The sequence below is a fragment of the Larus michahellis genome, chromosome 4 (genome assembly GCF_964199755.1).
Source record: "Larus michahellis chromosome 4, bLarMic1.1, whole genome shotgun sequence".
Classification (NCBI taxonomy): domain Eukaryota; kingdom Metazoa; phylum Chordata; class Aves; order Charadriiformes; family Laridae; genus Larus; species Larus michahellis.
In genome coordinates, this window is record NC_133899.1 from 53207014 (window position 1) to 53227293 (window position 20280).

At 42.1% G+C, this 20280-nt stretch overlaps 1 protein-coding gene across 6 annotated transcripts in view; it reads right to left on the reverse strand.

Moving 5' to 3' along the window:
• Positions 1-20280, reverse strand: part of SMOC1 (SPARC related modular calcium binding 1) — a 133284-nt gene that overhangs the window by 75257 nt on the left and 37747 nt on the right. For all 6 annotated transcript variants that reach the window (XM_074584836.1, XM_074584833.1, XM_074584835.1 and 3 more), the window contains exons 2-3: positions 13674-13845; positions 6070-6182 (exon numbers count right to left, since the gene is read on the reverse strand). In XM_074584836.1, the coding sequence (XP_074440937.1) occupies positions 6070-6182; positions 13674-13845 (285 nt within the window). The remainder of the gene's footprint in view (positions 1-6069; positions 6183-13673; positions 13846-20280) is intronic.

The window sequence follows — 20280 nt, forward strand, 5'->3', positions numbered from 1 at the left end:
AATTGTTCCAAGCCAGTAGGTCATCTAGTCTGACCCAGAGAGCAGAAGCCGCAGTGTCACAGAGCAATTCTTTAATCAAGCCTTTCCTTTGTTTCAGCCAATGAGGCTCATCTAGAAAGTCCTCTGAACACAAGTTAGTGGCACATAATCAGCACACGGGCCTGATGGCTATTTATATTAACTCTTAAGTGGTGATGCCTCTGTTCTGCTTTAAATGTATTGCTGTACTGCTTAGACCCTGCATGTTGTCATACTTTCTGCTAGATTAAGAGTCAGCTGACTATTGTGAGAAGCCTGCCTCGCCTTTACGGAAAATTTTAGGGAATTATGAATTGGTCTGCATCTTAAGTTTGAACTTCTTTGGGACTGTAACCCCTTAAATTATTGTTGTCACTTTTTCTGTTCCCTGCTCACTTTTAATTCTTCCCAAATGATGTTGTGCAGATAAATATTCCCACCAGGGCTTTATGCAGCAGCCACCTCCCTGAAGTCTACGCACCATTCAAGAAATGCGTGCTCCAAAGGAATGTCGCTATTCATATAACCAGGGAAAGAAGCGATTTGTAGCAAAAGAATCTTAACCATAGCCAAGGGCATTCCCAACACACACTCTGGCACAGATACCAGCTTTAGCTCAGGAGAGGAATGCCCAAGAGAGGCATTCTGCTTCTCACACAGAATGTCACCCTCTAAAGTTAAGAATGATCTTACATTGTCGCTTTCCTAAAGGATGTCCACTTTTGCTTTAGGAATCTATTCCTTTGCTCTCTTGACTGGTATTTATTTGCCGAAATGCCATATATAACCAAAGTTGCTACCTCCTTACCCATCTATGGGTTATCTTTAGCTCAACATACAAATAAGAAACACAATGAGAGCTGCAGGAAGAAAGCAAGTGCGTAAATAGCAGACAAATCTGCAGAGCAGTATTCAGAGAGCTCAAGCTACAGGTCTTTTAATAAAAAAAGCCAGAACCATCTACTAATTAAAGCCCAGATTCTTTACGAAGAAAGAGTTTCTTTAATCTAAGCAAGACAGACTGCGTTCTTTCCTTTTGAAAGGAGAGGTTAAGTCCTTGAGAGCTTAGTATTGCTAGAGTATGAGCACTGAATAATGGAATAATAGACAGCATCCAGGGAATGCAGGACGTGTCTACACAGTGCCCCGCAGCACTGTGCTGCATTAAGGAATGAGTTTGTAATTCTGCCCAGCACCGTGCTACACCAGCCAATGCAGAGGAACAGACTGGGATCATGAGGTCACACTGAAGGCTGAAAGAGAGGGTTCCCCACTTCTTTACAAAGGGGAGTTTTGTGAGACTTAGAGAAAGCAGTACTTTGCACATGCATTACAATTTGTAAACTATTGCTATGGACCATAATATAGATCACTCTTTCCAAACAGACTTGTATTACCAGATGTGGGAGTGCTCTGGAAGCTATCTGATGATGGCAAACTGCTCTGACAAAGTCAGCCCACTCACTGATCCCATCATAAGACAACAGGTTTGACTGATGCACTTGCTTTAAGAGAAATCTCAGTGCTGCATCAAAGCTAGACCAGCAGCTGCAGTTTTGAGAGCCCTAAAGTCAAAGAAACTCTCCAAGGAGACTTGCTCTCAGCCACTTGTAAGCAGACTTGCAAGGAAAAGAAACCACAGCTAGACAGTGGAAGGTGGCAGCAAATAGCAAGACACAACAAAAAGCCCCACAAGACTACACCCCCAAAGCAGGGTTAACATATTCATGTTCATATTAATCTGTCTGAAATGGACCCCGTTTAAAACTTCAGCAACCTTTTCTAAAAAACTGCTTGGGGGAAAACTATGAAGAATGCAAGTCTCTCTCAGCCCATGGCAACAAGCCCAATGGCACTAGGCAGCAAAAGAAAGTGTGCAGATTACCCAATAGAGCCTGTTGTTTATGAAGAACAGATCACAGCAGGTTAAGTGCAGCATGGAAAAGGAATGGCTTTTATGCAAAACACAGCATAACAGCAAAAAGGAGAACGCAAGTCTTGGGAACAGAAACTGGGTTTAGTCATGTCCAATTTTGCACAACAGTACTTGACTTCAGTTATACAATTAATCAAATTACTCATATCAAACAAACATTCTTATGCTGTGAATAACTCAAATTTTATCTGCGTGCTTATATTACTGTGGGCTAAGTGCAGAAAGCTTTTGTTATAGGAAGTAATCTTCCCCACATAGACCGAAATAGAAAGAAATAGCAATTCCAGAGCAATCCATCAGGTCTGTGCCCATTTACAGTCATCCTATCATGCCTGAAATGCCACCACCTCTTACACACTGCAAAACCATGCCACATTTTTATATGCGGAAGCATCGCTAAAAAGGGATTTGATAAGATCTTCACAATACATAAACTCCCAGAATAAGGGAAGCAGCAGACATGGTGGATAGAAACAGGTATGAAAACCAGTGAATTGGCAGGTGCCTGCTCCTCTTCATGCAGTTCCCAAAACCCATTATAACTAGCCATGCCTAGGAAAATTGGCCATCCAAGCAATAGTATTGATGGCAGCATTTCTTTTTGGTCTAGTTTTACAGACAATGACAAAAGACAGATTATGCAAGTGTTCAAGACACACAGGACAAGTCTCTTTCTGCAAGCCAAACCAAGCTCTTTGCCTTCAGGCGCTCCTCCCTTTCACCCTTGATACCACATCTAACTGTTGGGTCTTGGAGCCAACAAGAGACCAGGCAAGCATGGTCTCATCTCTGCAGCCAGATCCCCATGCAGCACATGCTGCTGGTCACAGAACAGCAGAGTGGCCCTGTTCTCTTCACCACTCTACAGCCCCATCCAATTTGCAGTGGATCCATCCCCGAATTCACACAATTTTGTACTGCATGCAATTCCAGAAGCTGGACAGGTCAGACTTGAGCTGCTTTCAGAGGAACATCCTCACTTGGTGCTGCTTTCAGTGGTTACCAGTAGTGATTGCAATTTAGCTTCTAACCAAGAGGACAACGATAAACCACAAAAGCAACAGTTCAATCTGGTTAAGATCAAGCAGGTTCTGTGAACATACAGTTACCACTACCAAATGCAGCTCCCAAATCAGCACTGTTTTCTTTGTCACTCCTGCAAAACTTTCAAGAATTTCCAACAATTTATTGGACAAAAAAACCCAACAAAACAAATCTTTTGAAGACTGATGACCAGGACAGTGATGTGGGCCTGAACACCTACTGTGTATGCATCTACAAAAAAGAGGCTCAGCTCAAGACCTGAAAGCAAGTCATCCACATCTGTAAGTGAATGCTATAACAATTAAGACATTTTATATTCAAAATTACGCATGCATCTTTGTTTCCTTGCTGATCAGAATTTTTCTTCTACCCAAAATATTCCTCCAATAACAGTTACATAGAAGGTGGTAAGTCGTTGAAAAAATTTCCCTAGCCAACTCTACATACAGGGCATACACTGAAGCATATGCATCTGCTTAGATTCTGGTTTGGTTGGGGATTCAAGGTTGAAGAGCATGGTGGGTATTTCTCCTAGAAACTTCACTGGGAGATGCTGCTCTGTTCTGGACTTCCTAACTGAGATTTTGGAGTTTGGATGGAGCAAGTCTCTGGGTACTGAACCAGAATAAACTAATAACAGTTCAGACCTGACTTCAGCAAGGCTTCAGGGACTTCAAGAACTGGCTTTCACAGCTTCCCTGTGGAGCAGAACCTCGGGGTGTTAATTCTCTGCGCAAGAGATGCAGTATCCAAACCACCTCTACCAGATGACATCTATTCATGAGCTGCCGGAAGCAAAAACTGTTTAAACCTTTCACCAAAATTCTAAATTTTATACATCCTTTTAAAAATCAAAGTTTAATTAATTTGGACCAGAAGCTAAAGGAAATATTTGTCGCAAATGCAGGTTGACACCAGCTAGCTTCCTCAGACGTTGTTTTATATTCACATCTTATGCAGGGACAATGACCTTAAATGCCGCAATATAAATGATGAAGCTGATTCTTGAGGTATGTGGAACATGGGGTATTTTTACAATCCAAGGAATGATATGAATTTCAGTTAATTCCAGCTACAAAGGGATCAGAGGCTTCCCTCCTCATGCCAGGTAAAACAAAAGCATTTTAGTGTTCACAGATAGGACTGAACAGAGGAAGAATGTGAAATATCACTTGGCTGCCAGCTGAAAACATACAATTTTTGTAAGCAGTTTCGTGCTGCCCCTCCACTGGCAATGCACACTACCCAGGGAATGTGCAGAAAAGAGGCCCAGCAACTGCTCCACAATCCAGACTCTGGTATCACCCTTCCAAATAAACCTGTCTGAAATAAAGCTGTATCAACTGCACTCCGAGTCCAGCTTATTAGGATAAAAGTGTCACCTGCACTCCCTACTTTAACAGGTTGATGGACAGCTGACAGAGACACTGGAAAGTCAGCTTTCCTTCCCCCTCTTTTTTTGAACCATGAAGTTTAACATGGAACACTTAATCGCCCCACTGTGCTAGATTTTATAAGTATTCCCCTCCATTGCCAACATAACCTGAGCAGCTCTACACAAAATCAGATTTCAGCAATTGAGTGCAGTTAGACTGCAAGAAACTGCAGCCACCTTCCCTCTTACCCCAACCTTTCCAAGATGGTCCACACTGTACACAAATATGGTGCTGCTCCAAAGAAGTATGCAAAATTGGCAGGATGGATAAAACTTTTCCCAGTTCACCATTACAAAACAAAACAAAAACACTCCCACACACCGATAATGGGAGGGTAAGGCTGAGGGGGAGAATAAAAATTTTTGGTGAGTTATCACAAAAAAATCTTTTCTTTCTTCTTCCCCCAGGCAGCAAAAAGTGTTTGAACCAACCCCAAAGCTTTTTGTCTTTCTCATCTTTTTGAAGCCAATATTGATCATATTTTGGATTATTTTTTTTTTACCTTCAAAAGACGTTGTAAACAATAACTAATGAATCCTAAAATTTCTCCAAGGCACAAGATCTCTAGAGCAGTGCTAGATATAGGGAATCTAAGGCAAAAAGAGTTGTATGATTTACCTAAGTTCACAAAGTAAAGGTCATCAGGTTGCAGGATTTGGGCTTTTGAGATGTGTGCCAAACCTAGCAGACAGCATATCCCCTCCTACCTGTCAGGGAAGTGCACGTGAGTCATATTTAACACCCAGTTCATTTAGCACTAGGACACTACTCAATATGCTAGCAGCACAGAACCAAGTATCCCTCTTCGTTTCTACACTGCCTCGGCAAACTACTCTTCCTCTCAAAATCTCCTTCATGAGGGCTTTCTTTTTGCCATAACTACTTTAACTTCTCTGGAATTCTATAGGACCTCTCCCATCCAACTACTTCTGAAGGATGCTCAGTGGCCAGGATTGACTATTCATTTTTCACAGATATTAAAGGCAAAACCACAAGCCTCCTCTGCTACCCCTGCCTAAAGATAATTGCTTCTCAAGAGAAGCGGCATTATGAAACAGCCTGCAATCCCAGCACATCATTTAGTTCCAGCAAGTAAACAGTGAAGAATCAAAACCCCAAACAAAGCAGTCTCATTATCTCTCTGACAGACCCCCAAACCACAATAGGACATAGAACAGGAAACAGGAGTCTGTCGCTAATAAGTACCCTGCAGAGGGAAGAGGCTCAATAGACCGCTCTTTTTTTGCTGGCATAGGTCAAGCACAGGTAACAGCAGAATAAGCTTGGCCACCCTGTTCTGTGAGAGCCACAGGTCTCTCTGCAGCTCATCTTTAAGGAAAAACTGACATCCTCTGCAACTTTTTTTTTTGTTTCTTTGCTATGCTGGAGGTTGATTCCATTTATTTCTGTGCTACATTGGAGGTGGATGCCATTACAGATGCATGTGTCTTAAGGTATGGTGACTGAATCAAAGCTTCCAGTTCATTAAACAAGTCCCCAGCTTTCAACACTTTCACCTGAGTAACTGAGTCAGAGCACCCATGCTGCTAGCATCACTTGGCTCATACCTTCACAGTGAATCTCCTGCAGCCACTGGGAGCCACATTGGCTGAAGGAAGCCAGTAGAAGTTTTACCTGTGTGAATGATCCATCCTCATTGCATTCTGGGATGAAGACTGCTTCCTGGGGCTTCTTTGCCTGTTCCAGTGCTTGAGCTCTCTCTAATCGGCACTTGCTTTGGCCAGCATCTACAAAGAGAAAAGCAAAACCCACTTAGATTGCAAACACCATTTGGCCTCTTCAAAAGCTACCAGATACACCACATAGCTGCAGGGGGAAAAAAATCCCAAACAAACAAATATAAGGCACCAAGGAACATTAACAAGGCAGCTATGAAGTTAGCACTCATGATCCCAAAGCCAAATATGAACCTAGACAATCAAACTACAAGCCAGTTAATGAAGAGCTGCCCAGTTTCCTAGGCAATAGTTTTTATGGTCGCCCAAGGGCTCTGGAAGCTTCTTCCAACAAGTGCTGGAGCACAATGTCCACGCAGTGAAAGGCCTTCCCAGAGGGAGTTGTATTAATATTAACATCCTGAAACTGGATGGCTGAGCATAAGCCAAGTAATTCAGGCCCAGAAGTGAGCAATGTGCAGAAGTGAGCCCTAGCAAAGCTTCTTCTCTGAGCAGCTCTCCCAGGAGGATGCTAGAATAACCAGCCACTCATCTGAACTTCCATCTTTGTGTGGTTCTGATAAGGTAGATATGCCATTGCCTGTGCTTTCCTGAAACCCAGCTTCTACCTCTAGTCCCAGGGCTTAAAGCCAGGTGTGCACTATGCTTTGTCATATCAGTTACTCACTTTCCTGCCAAGAAAAAAAACATTGCTCTGCAAGCAGAGCTTGAAGGGGTTAAGATCTCGGCTCTGCACTTATTTCAGATGAAGGCAGCATATAGCATGACCTTAACCCCTTCCAGGTCCAGCTCACTGTTACAGAGCATACCCCCAGATAAGCCTAACACTGATGACTGATGGGTCAGAGAAGAGAGTTCTGCCCTGCAGAGATACAGATTGACTTGGTGTTTACATTTAAATACATAATGTCTAACAGTACTGCTGTTCAGCCTAGAAAAAGAAGAAAAACAGCAAACACCTGTTTCCATGGGACTCTGACAGAGGGACTAGCATAGCACCTTCTTCCTTTTCCCATGAATCCATTGACTGAAGGATTTTCAGTGCAGAAACTGCAAAATCTGATCGTCAGAATTTTTCAGCAGCACCATAGAGAGTGGTTAACAAAAAAATTCCACTGGATCCCTGAAGATCCCATATTCTGCTTCACAGATCACATGAACTTCAACAACAGAATCTCTAATACCAGCACTAATACCCAGAAAGCCAGTCTGGGTTGTCGTACCAACTGAATTCACATTGCATGGCAATAGAAGTGATTTCCATCTAAGCATATCTAGGTGCAGAAACCAATGACAATGCTGTAAATAGTTTTGATAAAGACATAGACCAAAGCTTTCAAGCTGTATACTTCATTTACCCAACTGATAACTCAAGAGACTAAGTTTCCAGTTTGCCAACACATTTTTATTTTAAACCTATCACATTATTCCAAGAAGGATTTCACAAGTCTTCTGAAATTATGGAAATCAAACCCATCCCTTTGGAAAAAGTCATTATTCATAGTAATAGCATTCAGCACAGACGCCTGCAAGCTTAGGCACTGGGTTAAAAAGCAAGAATGTCTATATCAGTTCTGCCACTGACCTACTGAGTGACTATAAGTCAGTCACCCGACCTCCCTATCACCTTGTGTCCCTTCTGATCCTGTGTCACTCTCGTCTTTAGACTGTAATTAGTTTGTGGGGTGTTTGCACAATACCCTTCGCACATGGAGCTTTGATCTCAGATGGACCTATTATGAGTTTATATAAATGTTACGCACAGAATTAAAAGACTTTCTTGAATAAAATTTACACTGAATTTAGAGAAGCAGTTGTGGTTTTTTTCCTAATTAGCCATAATATAACCACTAAGCTGGAATTTCCTTTTTCCCCCCTGCTTGCCAAAGTGACCAGATGATTGGAACTTGTTTGCACACCTCCGCTGGAGGACAATCCTGCCCGCAGTACTGACCCTTCCAACACATGCTCATTCTTTCAGCTGCAAAGGAAGCACTGGCAATGTTGTTAACTGGAACACCTAACTATCACCTGCAGATCTCCTGTTCAAGCTTAAGAGTCTAATCTTGCTTGGCATGACATAGGACATTATTACAAAACCAGATGGTGTGGCTGCACATTCTGTTTTATAGCTAGCTGTTTGACTAAAAACACCTTCAAGTTCTGCTTCACAGGAGACAACTAAGTAGCAAAAAAAAAAAAATCAGCACAGATTATGCCGATCTGCACATATAAGGTAAGGAAAAAAAAAAAAAAAAAAGAGTTGCAAATTTCTCACATGACAATCAGAGCACAGACTCACAAATGAAAGTGTGTTTTCTAGTCTCTCCATCTGAGGATACAGGACTGCAGACAGGCATATCTGGTTCCTCTCCTGAACATAAAACAGAAGCGTAAAGCATTTCCACACAGCATCTGCTGGTGCGCTCACAACTACATGACTGAAACAGGATGCTTCACCACATAGCTGGTAGGAACAAACATTTTGTAGTATGCCCTGTAGTACAAATACATTAGGAGCCCAGGCAGAAGGAAGACTAACTCAGAGCTTTGTCCAACTTGTCCAATGAGCAGACAAACGTGCACACAACCAAGCCCTTACTATAAGGAGAACATCATAAACATGTTACTGCTAAGGTGACTATGTCCCTCCTGGCAATTTTAACTGGCTTTTATAGATTGAACTCTACTACCACCCAGTAGACCACACTGTGTAGAACACCACAGCATTTAAGAGCTCATCGTTGTTGCAGCATCCTCTTTTGCAATTCAACCCCTGGCTCAAGAGATGTTTCTTCACAAATAGCTGCTGAAGGGTGGAGAAGACACACAATTTTCTCCTCTTCATGAACACTCAGCCCTGATTATTTCTTCAATCCTCCCTCATTGATTTCCAAAAGTCATGCCAGTCCTTTTATAGCCTTGACTTGGAACAACCACCTATATACCACGCAGCCTGGAGAGGTGTGTGCATACCACTATCTTTTTTGCCTGTCGTTTCACAGTTCACTTCCAGTAAAAACAGTGCCTTTAATATCAACATTTACCAGTTTGTTTTTAAAAGGACTGTCAATCCTTCTCTTCCTCACTCCTCAGTCTGGTATTTTTATAATGTTTGCATCAACTTGTGATTTCAGTGGGATGACTTCACCTTACTATTTTTGCTTTGTTAATTAGAAAATGTAAAATATTACCTAAGTGCCAAGTGTTAAAAAGTAGCTGCCAAATAGCTCACTCCAAATAAGATGCATTACAAATTTTACTAAAGCCTGATATTATGATGTAGATTCATATACCCTATTCTGCATTTTGATTTTTCACCTGAGTGTTTCAGCGCTTTTACTTCCCTCTTAAAAATGTTCTCTGGAGTATCAAACATCAAGCTTATAAAACAGAATGGCATTAATGGATTCCAGTTGCATGGTCCAGGCAGACTAAATAGGACTTTCTCCTCTCCCTTACATAAGGTGAAAAACCAAAACAGGATGACTTTTTTTTTTTAAAAGCAGAGCTGTTTAAAAATTTGACTTTAAATTTAAAAAAAAAAAAAGCTGCTTTTTAAAGAAAAGTCATTCTCAAGTTGGTAGCTGGCAACTATGAGATTGTGAACTACAAGTGATGGTTTTGACATCTGTGGCCTAATCTGCAGAACACAGGTGCACATAATTTTGGATTTTGCAATGAAGTTGGCTAGTTACCAGGGTTGATCTTATCCGTGAACAGTTTATTCAAATAAGACCACTGTGTCCCTCATAATATACACAGTGCACTCCTGAAGAGGCCGCATGAATTCCAGCATCCTCTCTTCGACAGGCAGAGGCAGTTTTGACACCACACAACATCATGGTATAAAGACCTAAGCTATCCTAATAACACAAAGTAAAACATCTCCAGGCATTAGCAGCAAACCCATACGATGCAACCACAAAAATATAGCTTCTTAATTCTACTTTGTTTTTATCAAAAGCTCAAAAGGTAAAAATTGATCCAAGCAGCTTTTGAACTATTTCTAGTCCCTGCCTCACATACAGTCCAGGTCCTCACCAGGCATGAAGCAGTCCAGTTACACTGAAGTCAGCAGATTCACACTCATTTACTCCAGCCAATGATCTGTGTCTTTGCATAAAACCAGCAAAAATGGAACCTGAGCTAACTACAAAAACATGACCATCTGCCCCACAGGGTGTCAATCATTCCCCACTCTCCCCTTTGTTTTCTACTTTATTTCTGACAAGTCCTACACCTGCAATCTCCAACTGCTTTCCTTTCATGCTGATGTGCTTTGCTCCTTTGATACCCACATACCAGTTCCCTAACTTATTTGGAGCATAGCTAAAAACATGCCTAAATTTGCAGAGTGATTGAAAGAGTCATTTCAGATTTTATTGACTAACTGCTGCCCAGGAAGGACCCACTTAATTCTCCCTTGATTAGGAGTAAGAAAGTTCAAAGACAAAACACATGGATTTAGCAAGTGGACTGAAAAAACAGTGATTTCAAATATCATCTCCTGTCCAATGAGAACAGTAGGTAAAGGAGGTTGTTCAAACAACCCATCAGTAGTCAGAAGGAGACCTTCCTTTCCAGCACATTAGCCAAAAGTTATGTTCATCCAGGTGTTCCAACAGATGGGCTGAAGACCCTTGTTACAATTCCCACCAGTAATTTACAGATAGGTTCATCCTACATAGGGACTTGTGATTTAAGAACAAGCCCTATATCAGCAGACTTTTAAAACCAACCATTATAAATCTAAAGGAAAGGTTTTAGAACACTCCCACCCCTTTTTTTTTTTTTAATTACATAGGCCAAACAAATTCCTAAAAACCAACCGGTTAACATAGAACTTAAATGTGTTTTAAGACACAGATATCCAATATACCCTAATAATCACTGCATAATCTTAACAGCTTGCCATGACTTATTTAACAAGTATTTGTCCTTCATCCCTGCAAAGTTTTGAGGCAGAACTCTTATTTGACATCAGATCTTAAGATGCTTGCTGACAAAAGATCCAGGTAGGAGTGCTCGGCTGTGTATTTTACGCACAGCTACACCATCTGGAACTGTTCTCTGGAATCTCATCAATGAGGCTCCATTTGTCATGGATGCCGTAGTTTGATCATTTTAAGCTACTCCTGACTTTTAACCCTTTGTGATGTGTGAGTGAGGGTTCGAAGAGAGTTCAGATAATTTAGCACTGAAGGAATTTCATCGAAAAGCACGTGAGGAAGCTATCAAGGAGTGAGAGCTGAATAAGAGTTATAGTTCCCAAAGGGCTGGCAAGATTTCATCTTTAAAGGTCCTTAGCTTCTTGAGAGAGAACAGAAAGCTAAGCTGAATCAAATAGGTTCTGTCCTCACTATGGAAACCATTCTGCTTGCCTTGGCACAAGCACAGTTCAAGTAAACAGCATATGAAATTGGAAATGGTAGTCTAGGGTGCAGAACTATACCTCACTGTCCACAATATACTTCCCCTTTTCATTATTTTAGATACCTGTTCTTTCCCCTCCCCACCCTCAGAGAAGGAAGCACAGGTTAAAAATGCTCATTTCATAAGGATAAGTATCTATCACAATTGGATGTGACTGGACTCAGTGTCCCATGGGACCCCTTCCAGATCTACGGGAGTTCCCCTGTAAAGCATCTCCGTCATGCAGAAGGAATGAAACTGTTCGGGGTAAGCCTGGTGCCCTACTGCAGCAGTAGAAGGTGCTTGAACACTGCTGGTCATACCCTCCTTCAAGCAAGTACAAGATACAGATCTGGCCAACCGCCTGTAGTTAGGCACACCTGTCTCACAACTGTCTGTATTTGCCAAGAATAGTGATCTTTATGCACAACTAGAGGTCATGTTCCTAATGTGACTAGAAAAACAAAATAAATAGCAGCACACATGGACATTACCGGCAAGGTTAAATTTGAATGTGATAGTTAAAAGAATATTTCTACTTCCCAGGGATTCATAGGAGCATTAGTGGGTTTTACAAGCAAGACTTGCAGTTGTCAAACACACACAAGTTATTAGGTACTGCATAGTATCGCAGGGTAAGAGGAAAAAGGAAAGGAGAACACGAGTAGTTTCAGCTAAACATTTCAGTTGTGTCAGAGAGCAGAAAGGGAAAGCATACTTTAACTCTGCTTAAGTATACTTAAACTGTGCTTCTTGCCTTTTTTTCCAGTTACTTCTTTGGGATTCTTTGCAATCACGATATACAGTAGCCTGTGTAGTTTGGCAATCAACATTTTCTCCACTTCCAGAAACAGACACTCTTGCGTATGGATGTACCACATTTCAGATCCCATGTTTTAAGTGACTGAACAGAGCCAGTTTATATGCCCATATCAGCCATGAAGTTGCTTATCTAAGCCACTCTGCTCAAGTGATGAAAGCAAAAGCAGGACTCCCACTCTACCACTTCTTATTGTAACACTCAAAAGTGCATCACTTGCAAGAACAGTCCAGCTGCTTCTTGGGCCCTGGGAAGAAAGATTCTGGGTTTCCAGTACTCAGAAAGCAGGATGCTATGGGAGAGAAGCTGCCATAAAGCAACGCAGCAGTGGTGAGAAAAAAAATAAAATCATACAAGTAAGCTTTTTTTCCAATGAGAATCTGTTTAAAAGAGCAATATTTGAGGTCATGCTCATAATTCACCTAAACTATAAAACTTGTCAATACATTGAAAAGGGATTTCCATTTTAGAACAAGTAATTCTGACAAAGATACACTTTTACAACAGTAAAAAAGCCTTCATAAACAATAGTCAGGCTTAAACGTATGCTTATTTAACCTTCCACAGGGATTTTAATGAGTTTCTCCTGTCACTTTAACCAATTGCTAAAAACATCTGTGCCATCTGCCCTCTGAGTCAATTGTGCTCTCAGAAAATGCACTCAACTTGATTTTTCACTTCACTGCAGAAGCAAATCATTTGCGTGACAAGACACCAGTATTCCTTTAAAAAGTTGCAACTTCATCTTTATACTATGCTGAAGAGATGAATTGAGAGAGAAATAATATTCTCACTTTTGAGTAGATGTGTAACAGCAAACAGGCAAAAAAGAGGCCATGTAAAGCCTTGCCTGTATTCTGCCTTCTTAATTAGCTCAGCACAGAAAGGCTGTGTATGTCTGAAAAGGGACTAGACATCTAACGTGCACCGCACATTCTTCCCCACTTCACATTCCTATCACTCAAAGGTATCTCTGTTCCTCACTGGCACAAGTAGCAAGGAAGATCTCTTCTTTTAGGATTTGATTTTGCATTACCAGAAGACCAGCTCCGTCTGCTCTGCAGACACGTATTTCGTCCCTTTTTCAGTGATGGCTCAGGCTCCTTTGCCTTCTTTCATTGATAATTCGGTCAGTTCTTACTCCTGCCACCTAAACCCAGACTCAGATACCCATGCTCACATGAATGCACAATTTCAATCAGATTACTCACAGAGCACGTTACTAAACTCAAGGGTCTAAGATTCCAGTTTTTTTAATAAGGTAAGACTCCCATTCCTCCCCTCAAAGGCACTTGAAATCCACCTACCTTTGCACCGGCCACGATGTGTCACGCTCAGACTTGACTCCCGGCATTTGGCTCGCTGGTAGTCACACATTGACTCGTATGTTCTGCCATCAGAGGCACAGAGGGGTTTCGACTGGGACCTGGAGCAATGCAGGTTACACTGAGGGTCTCTGTCACGGTCACTAATTAAAAACTGAAGGAAGTGGAAAAAAGTAGGGAGGGAGGAAAAAAAAAAAAAAGGTTTTGTTTGGTTTCCCAAAACACAGCATGGAGTATTTTGTTTTTATGACAATAGCAATATGTTCTATGATGCAGTTTAAGCTGCCTACCAAAGCTGACTTTGCCTGAAGGGAACTTAAAATGAAACACGTACATCTTTAAAAAAAAAAAATTAAGGGTCTTTGCCATTCCATTTTATTTAATAGAACGGAAACATTACTCACTCTGCCTCACCTCTGAAAACATAAGATGTGCAAAGCCAAACACAACCCACACGGGAAGGGCAATACTGAGTCACAACAGCCCAGCTTGCCCAGCACCCTGCCACAAAAAGTATGTGGTACTAGACAATTTTAGTCAGAGGTGCAAGAAACTTATCAACGAGGATGGAGGAATCCAAATAACCTATCAAGATTGGCCTTGGTAGTTGAACCATGGATGTGGCCAGCTTTATATTACCAGTTATTTGTTTTTTAAAGCATTACTTATGTCATCTGTGGATACCACCTGCAACAGCAGACCTGCACACTCCCAAAGCCACATTTTGTTCCTTCCTGATGACATCCTGCCCAGCTGGCAATTGCATTCCATGCATCCCACAATCTAATTGCACACTATGTGAAAAGCTATTTCCTTTCAGAATTTTGAATTTGTCATCTTTCTGAATACTTCTTCCCAAGCATTCACTTTGGATGCCACCTGTTTTGTATAAAACTGGCACTTCTTTCTTCTCAGTCTCTCAATGCGAACAACCCCAGTCTCCCAATTCCTTGCCCAGAAGAATTCCTCCATACCACAATCATTGCCATTTCCCTTCTCTGAAGGCAGCTTGGTTTCTGCCTTATCTTTTGGAGAAGGGGAACGCACAATGCACGTGAATGAGTCTCCATTTTCTGTCTGTTCGGTTCCCTGCAAATCCCAACATCTAGCAGTAGTGTACTGTTTTACCCTCAGCTGTACTCTGAGCTGCCTATAAGGGTACCCAGGTCTCTTTCCCAAGTTCATACTGCCTTCCTGAGAACCCTGACTGCCACCCTCTTTCCATAACCATTGGAAGAGTTTCACCTGGACATGATCGTAGCAGCCCTTTTCACTGACCCATTTAGTGGTTAGTCAGTCAGACCTTTAACTATTACCCAAACCCAACCACCTGCTCACAGGAAGATTTCAGGTGACTCTTGAAACAACTTCATTGAGGACTGAGCAAAGAAAAGGAAAGTTAAACCTGCCTTGGACTTCCCCTTCCCAAGCTCCCATCTCTTAAGCCTCTCGCAAGCCTGGGGGGACCCAGGGTTGCTCTCTAATACACCAATATACCAACTTGCTGGCAAACCAGTCATGAGCTCAGCAGTGGGCTGGCAAGTGGGCACTGACTGACACCCTGCCTGCATGCACAAAGCCACGGCTCTCCAAGTGTGTTGATAGCTGGATGCCTTACAGGGAAGTGTGAGTCATTGCCATAATCACCTTGGTGTTACAGTTGCCTACAAAGCTGTCTGCTCTGTGCTTTGAGGTTAAAGCTGTTGAAAAAACATTGCCTGAAGCCTAGTTTGGGTTGGTTTTTAACCACTCCAAGAACATGCATCTCTGAAATTTGTTTTTTTGACATTTAAAAAAATAATTCTTCACCCTCTTTCTCTTCCCAATTAAATGAGATGAAAAACAATTGAGAAGTTGCATATTTTCATATAAAAACATATTAGCTCTGTACTGCTGGATCTTTTGAAGACTCATGCATTACTAAAAACCCTATTTAAACATGACAGCTGGGAAAAGTAAGCAAGGTCTGCACTTGTTTTAATTTGGGTGGGGCAAACTTTTTTAAAAAAAATCTCATGTCAGAGACTTGCCAAAATTTGTAACAGCACAGAGTTTTTAAAATGTTTTTGTTCCTTTTCTGCAACACTTTCTATAACCTGGCAACACCTGTTCCAAATGGGAAATTGGAAAATTTAAACCTGAAGGCAATTTTAAATGGTTTATAGAGATCTGGACTAGACTATAAAAACACTGTAAAGCTGGACCACATTTTTGCCCAGTTCTTGTCAGGGGTTAGACTATCACAATTTAGCTTGGAATTGCTCTGGCTACAGTAATGTCTTTCTGCAGCCCCCGAGGTGCAAAGATCACCAGTGACTGTAAACCTACAGCAAAAAGCAGCAGACTGAAGATGCTGAAGCTTCCTCCCAGCATGGGATGTCAGGGACCCTGGAAACTCGCAAGGCTTTTCAGCTGTCTCTATAAACAGACTTTAAAAGCAGAGCTGCCTGATAGCACAGTATGGTGCACATGCAGCGATTAAATATTCAGTTAAACACAGAAGCCATTCTGGTTTAGGAGGAACGCACGCATCTGCCATTTATCACAACTTTGAGGGCTTGAGCTACTGGCATGAAACTTTTTGCAAATTCCTTGTGTCAGAAGCCAAGTTCCACAGATCAGAGTTATCCAGAGGGGGCACCAAAAAAAGCTACAATATTGGTTCCCAGCATCAAACCATATTACAAACTTATTGAAAGCTCAGCTTGTATCATGAGAACTCCCCTAAGCCTTCTGCAGCCTGTACCAAAATACTTAGTATAGAGGGGCCTCGCAGGCCAGGAACGCCCGTCCTCCCGGAAAGGGCACCTCTGAAGAATAAAAAGTCCTTCTCAGGGCCGACACAAATGAGCTAAACCTAAGGCAATGGAACAGCTTTCCTCTGGTGCCTCCTCACAGAGGGATAGGGAGGAACAGCTCAGCATTGATTAATTATGAGGGCCTGAGGAAACATGCAGAGCATCCCAATGCAGTCTATGAAGTTCTTGCCTACCCAAATTAAGCCAAGAACCATGTTATAAAAAAAAAAAAAAAATATCAAAGCCTTTTTAGCATTTGTAATTTGGATTACAGCACAGAGCCCACACAGCATGTTAGGTGCTTTCCAGACACTGAAGATGCCACACCTGCCTTGCCAAAAAAGTTTATGGTTTATGTAGTTGCACAAGATGGTGCTTGTTTTATTCAGCTAGATTATAATTGTAAAAGTCTGCATTAATTTCCAGAAGGATCCAGGATCATGCCTGTCTGATCAGAGTTCTTCTCATGTGATCAGACAACACTGCCAGAAAGGCTGAATCTCCTGGAGATGTTACTGAAGGGCTTCAAAAAACTGCCCCCTACAGCAGGACACTTGCTCCACTGTAGCTCAGAAGCCTTGTCTTTGCTCGGCAGCCCTGACAGCTTTCAGATAGTAAAATGGTGGTTCTTTGTCCCTCTTCTAGCTGGTAATCATTCATGGTACAGAAGTGATCATCAACACAGACCACTCAGAGATGTTTAACGCAGTAGCCGTTTTGAGTGTCCATCCCCGCCTGCCCAGCACAGAGTTTTCTTTTTAGTATTTTGACAGTCCAAGAGCCCTCCTTTGTAAGCAGCCTCGGCCACTCGAAGAAGAAAAACACTGGATGAACACTAAAATACATGTCTGCTTGTGGGGAGCACACATGAATTTATCATTTTAACAGCTAGGACTACAATTTGTAAGTTACTCGTTCCCCATTCTTTATTCCCACTTTGAGCAAGCAGGCACTGCTTTTCCAAGGAGCACAGCTCTGCTCCAAAAGAGCACCTTGGTCACTGCAGGAGATACTGCTGACATAGGCAGAGGGCTGGAACAATGTGCACAGGGTGGCCCGGTGCTACCGACCCTCCCCACATACAGCCGAGGCAGTAACATGATTCTCTGGTCCCTTCAAACCAGGGGAAGCATAGCAAGATAAAGTATTCCACCTTTAACACCAAATGTCCCATCATAACCCTTGAAGTTTAAATCAAAGCTTGTGATCCTCACAGCCTCAGGATGCCTGCACAAACAGGCTTTGCAAACAACAGAATCAACACTCACAGCCATGCTTGGTGCTGTACATACAGACACACAACGTGAACAGATCTGGACTCAGTAAAAAAGTAAACCTACAAAAACACGTGCAGCACCAGCAGGTTTTCAAGCTTCATCTAGAAAGAAGAGGGAAACAATTATCTTAGCACTGAGATTTCTCAAAGCTTCTTTTTGATACACATGTTCCTATTTGCTTCAGCATCCAAAACAAATGGGACTGGGGATGGTGTCACTGGCTTATCAGTCCTTTACTCTCCTCCCTTTTCCTCCATGAGAGAAGAACTATTAAAAATAGAACTTAAAAAAACCAAACACACCAAATACAAAACCTGACAAAAATCACACAAAAACTAGCAAGAATAATCTATTTTCCAGAGAAATGTTAAAATTGACCAGATTGCAAATGGTATTCCTTAAATGCAGACTCAATACTAAAATAAGCGTAAGTAACACTAGTATTAGACAACAATATTTGCCTTTTCATAGCATTTGCTTACATTAAGGGAGCCTGCACAGCTCCTACACCAGTCAGTTTGAATTGCTGCCCTAAAGAGCTTCCAGTTCAATGCAGCTCTCAGAGCATCTTTTTATGTCAAATGCTGTATCTGTATAAGGACATAAACCCCCTCCTTTAGCAAATACATTTACACAGGTGCTTGCAGAAACCACTTCCCAAACTACTTTCTGCTTCTTCAGACTTGAAAAGAAAGAGGAAAGATAAGAGGTCAGAATGAAGTTAACTTTGCCAACAAAGCATATCTGTTCTTTTTCTCCACACCTCAACACCACTGCTGACAAACAACAAACACTGATTAAAGGCTTTTTAATGCCTGTGAAGGAAAGCAGACTCCCTGCAGCTGCACAGCAGCTGGGAACACTTGTGTTATTTAGCAGAGAAAGGTCTGACCCCACAAGTGAAAATGAGCTTGGTGGTCACTCATTCTATTCACCATCTGGGTACATTATAAGCACAAACAGAACAGCACAGTCCTCTGTGATGGGGGTAACAAGAAATGGCCAAGGCATTGCAGTACCAGAGTAATGTGCTTTAGCAAGGCTTCAGGGGAAAGAGGGAGCAAGGGCCACAAGTGACATAAACGTGAGAAAGTGGAAGTCTGCTAAGAAACAAATCTACAAGACAAGAGTCCACTACGGATCAAAACAGAGGTGCCTCTGCTGTTTAGCAGCTTCGCTTCCGATTAGTCCCGCAGGCTGCTGCCTTACAAAACTGAGGAGTAGAGAGGCAAGAAAACAGCATGTGCACTCCTGTTTTGGCAGACTTCATGTTTGAAGACCCTTAAAATACATGTTTGGAAAGAGTGATAAATCTAGGTATGTTCATATGGCACAGATCACTCACTCATTTTTCTAAGCACTCAGACTGGCCTGTCTTGGGTACAAATGAGTGAGTCCTTCACAGGGAGAATTCCCCAGGAAAACCATACCATTTATACATTAGGGGAGACTATAAACTTCTGGACATTTTTGTTGCTGTTGGAAAGCATCATTTCACATTTCCTAGTTTTGACCTCACAGATTTATGCTTTGGTTTCACGCTCCAAACTGGTGCAACCAGCCATACTGGAAGCAGGGCTTGAGCCAAGTCCCAGTTTTAATCACGACTAGACTTTCAGCTCCATGGCAAGTTGCCTACAGGGTACAAGGACTTCAACTTCAACCATGGGTTTGGGACTTCAGCCAAGTTTCCTGCCATGGAACCAGAAACCTAGCAGGCCTCAAAGGTGTCAAAAGTCCTGCTCTAAGCCAGAGACCTAAAACGCTTGGCTTCTAGAAATACAAAGAAAAAATCTGAAAGCCTTAGAAACTCTGGCAGAGGTGGTACTGTCAGGGCTTGCAGCCTTCCATGTGCAGAAAGATATCAACCAGTCAGAACCACCACAACTCCCAACAGCTGACCAGGGTGTCCAGCCTCCCTCGTGAAAGTACCTGTGCAGCCTCAGAACCTACCTAGTGAAAAAAGGCTTTCGAAGCAAGCTTCCTGGGAAGTCTGTTGTGTGTTTTGGGGCAAGGGGAGGGAGAAACTGATTAATTGTAGTATTCCCTTTTTGGAAGTGCTCACAAGTTTGTATTTCACTTGCACCTGGACAACTTTGGTTTAAGAACATGTTTTTAAATTAAAGTTTCTCCAAGTCCTGGATCTTAACACGTTCCAGTCCCTGTGTGGGTGTTTTCTAGCATCCTACAGTTTTATACTGAGACTTAAGGCTTTCCCAGTAACTTTTGGGGGGAAATTTGTTGGGAAACAATTTCCCCAGACAGGAGGGACTTATGAGAAGGATATTGTAATACTTTTATTCCTTGAGTCATCCCACCTGCAAAGTGAAGAGTCTAGCCTAAATTAAAGCACCACTTATGTTTCAACCCCAGGCCCCCAGCTGTGCAAACAAGAATGGGTTCAAAGCACACGGCCTGTTCTCAAGGATGATGAAGGCAGGACAAACATATGGGATCACACCACAAAGCAGGCAAACTCGAGATGTATTTGTATGAGTTGAATTCAAGACAGTT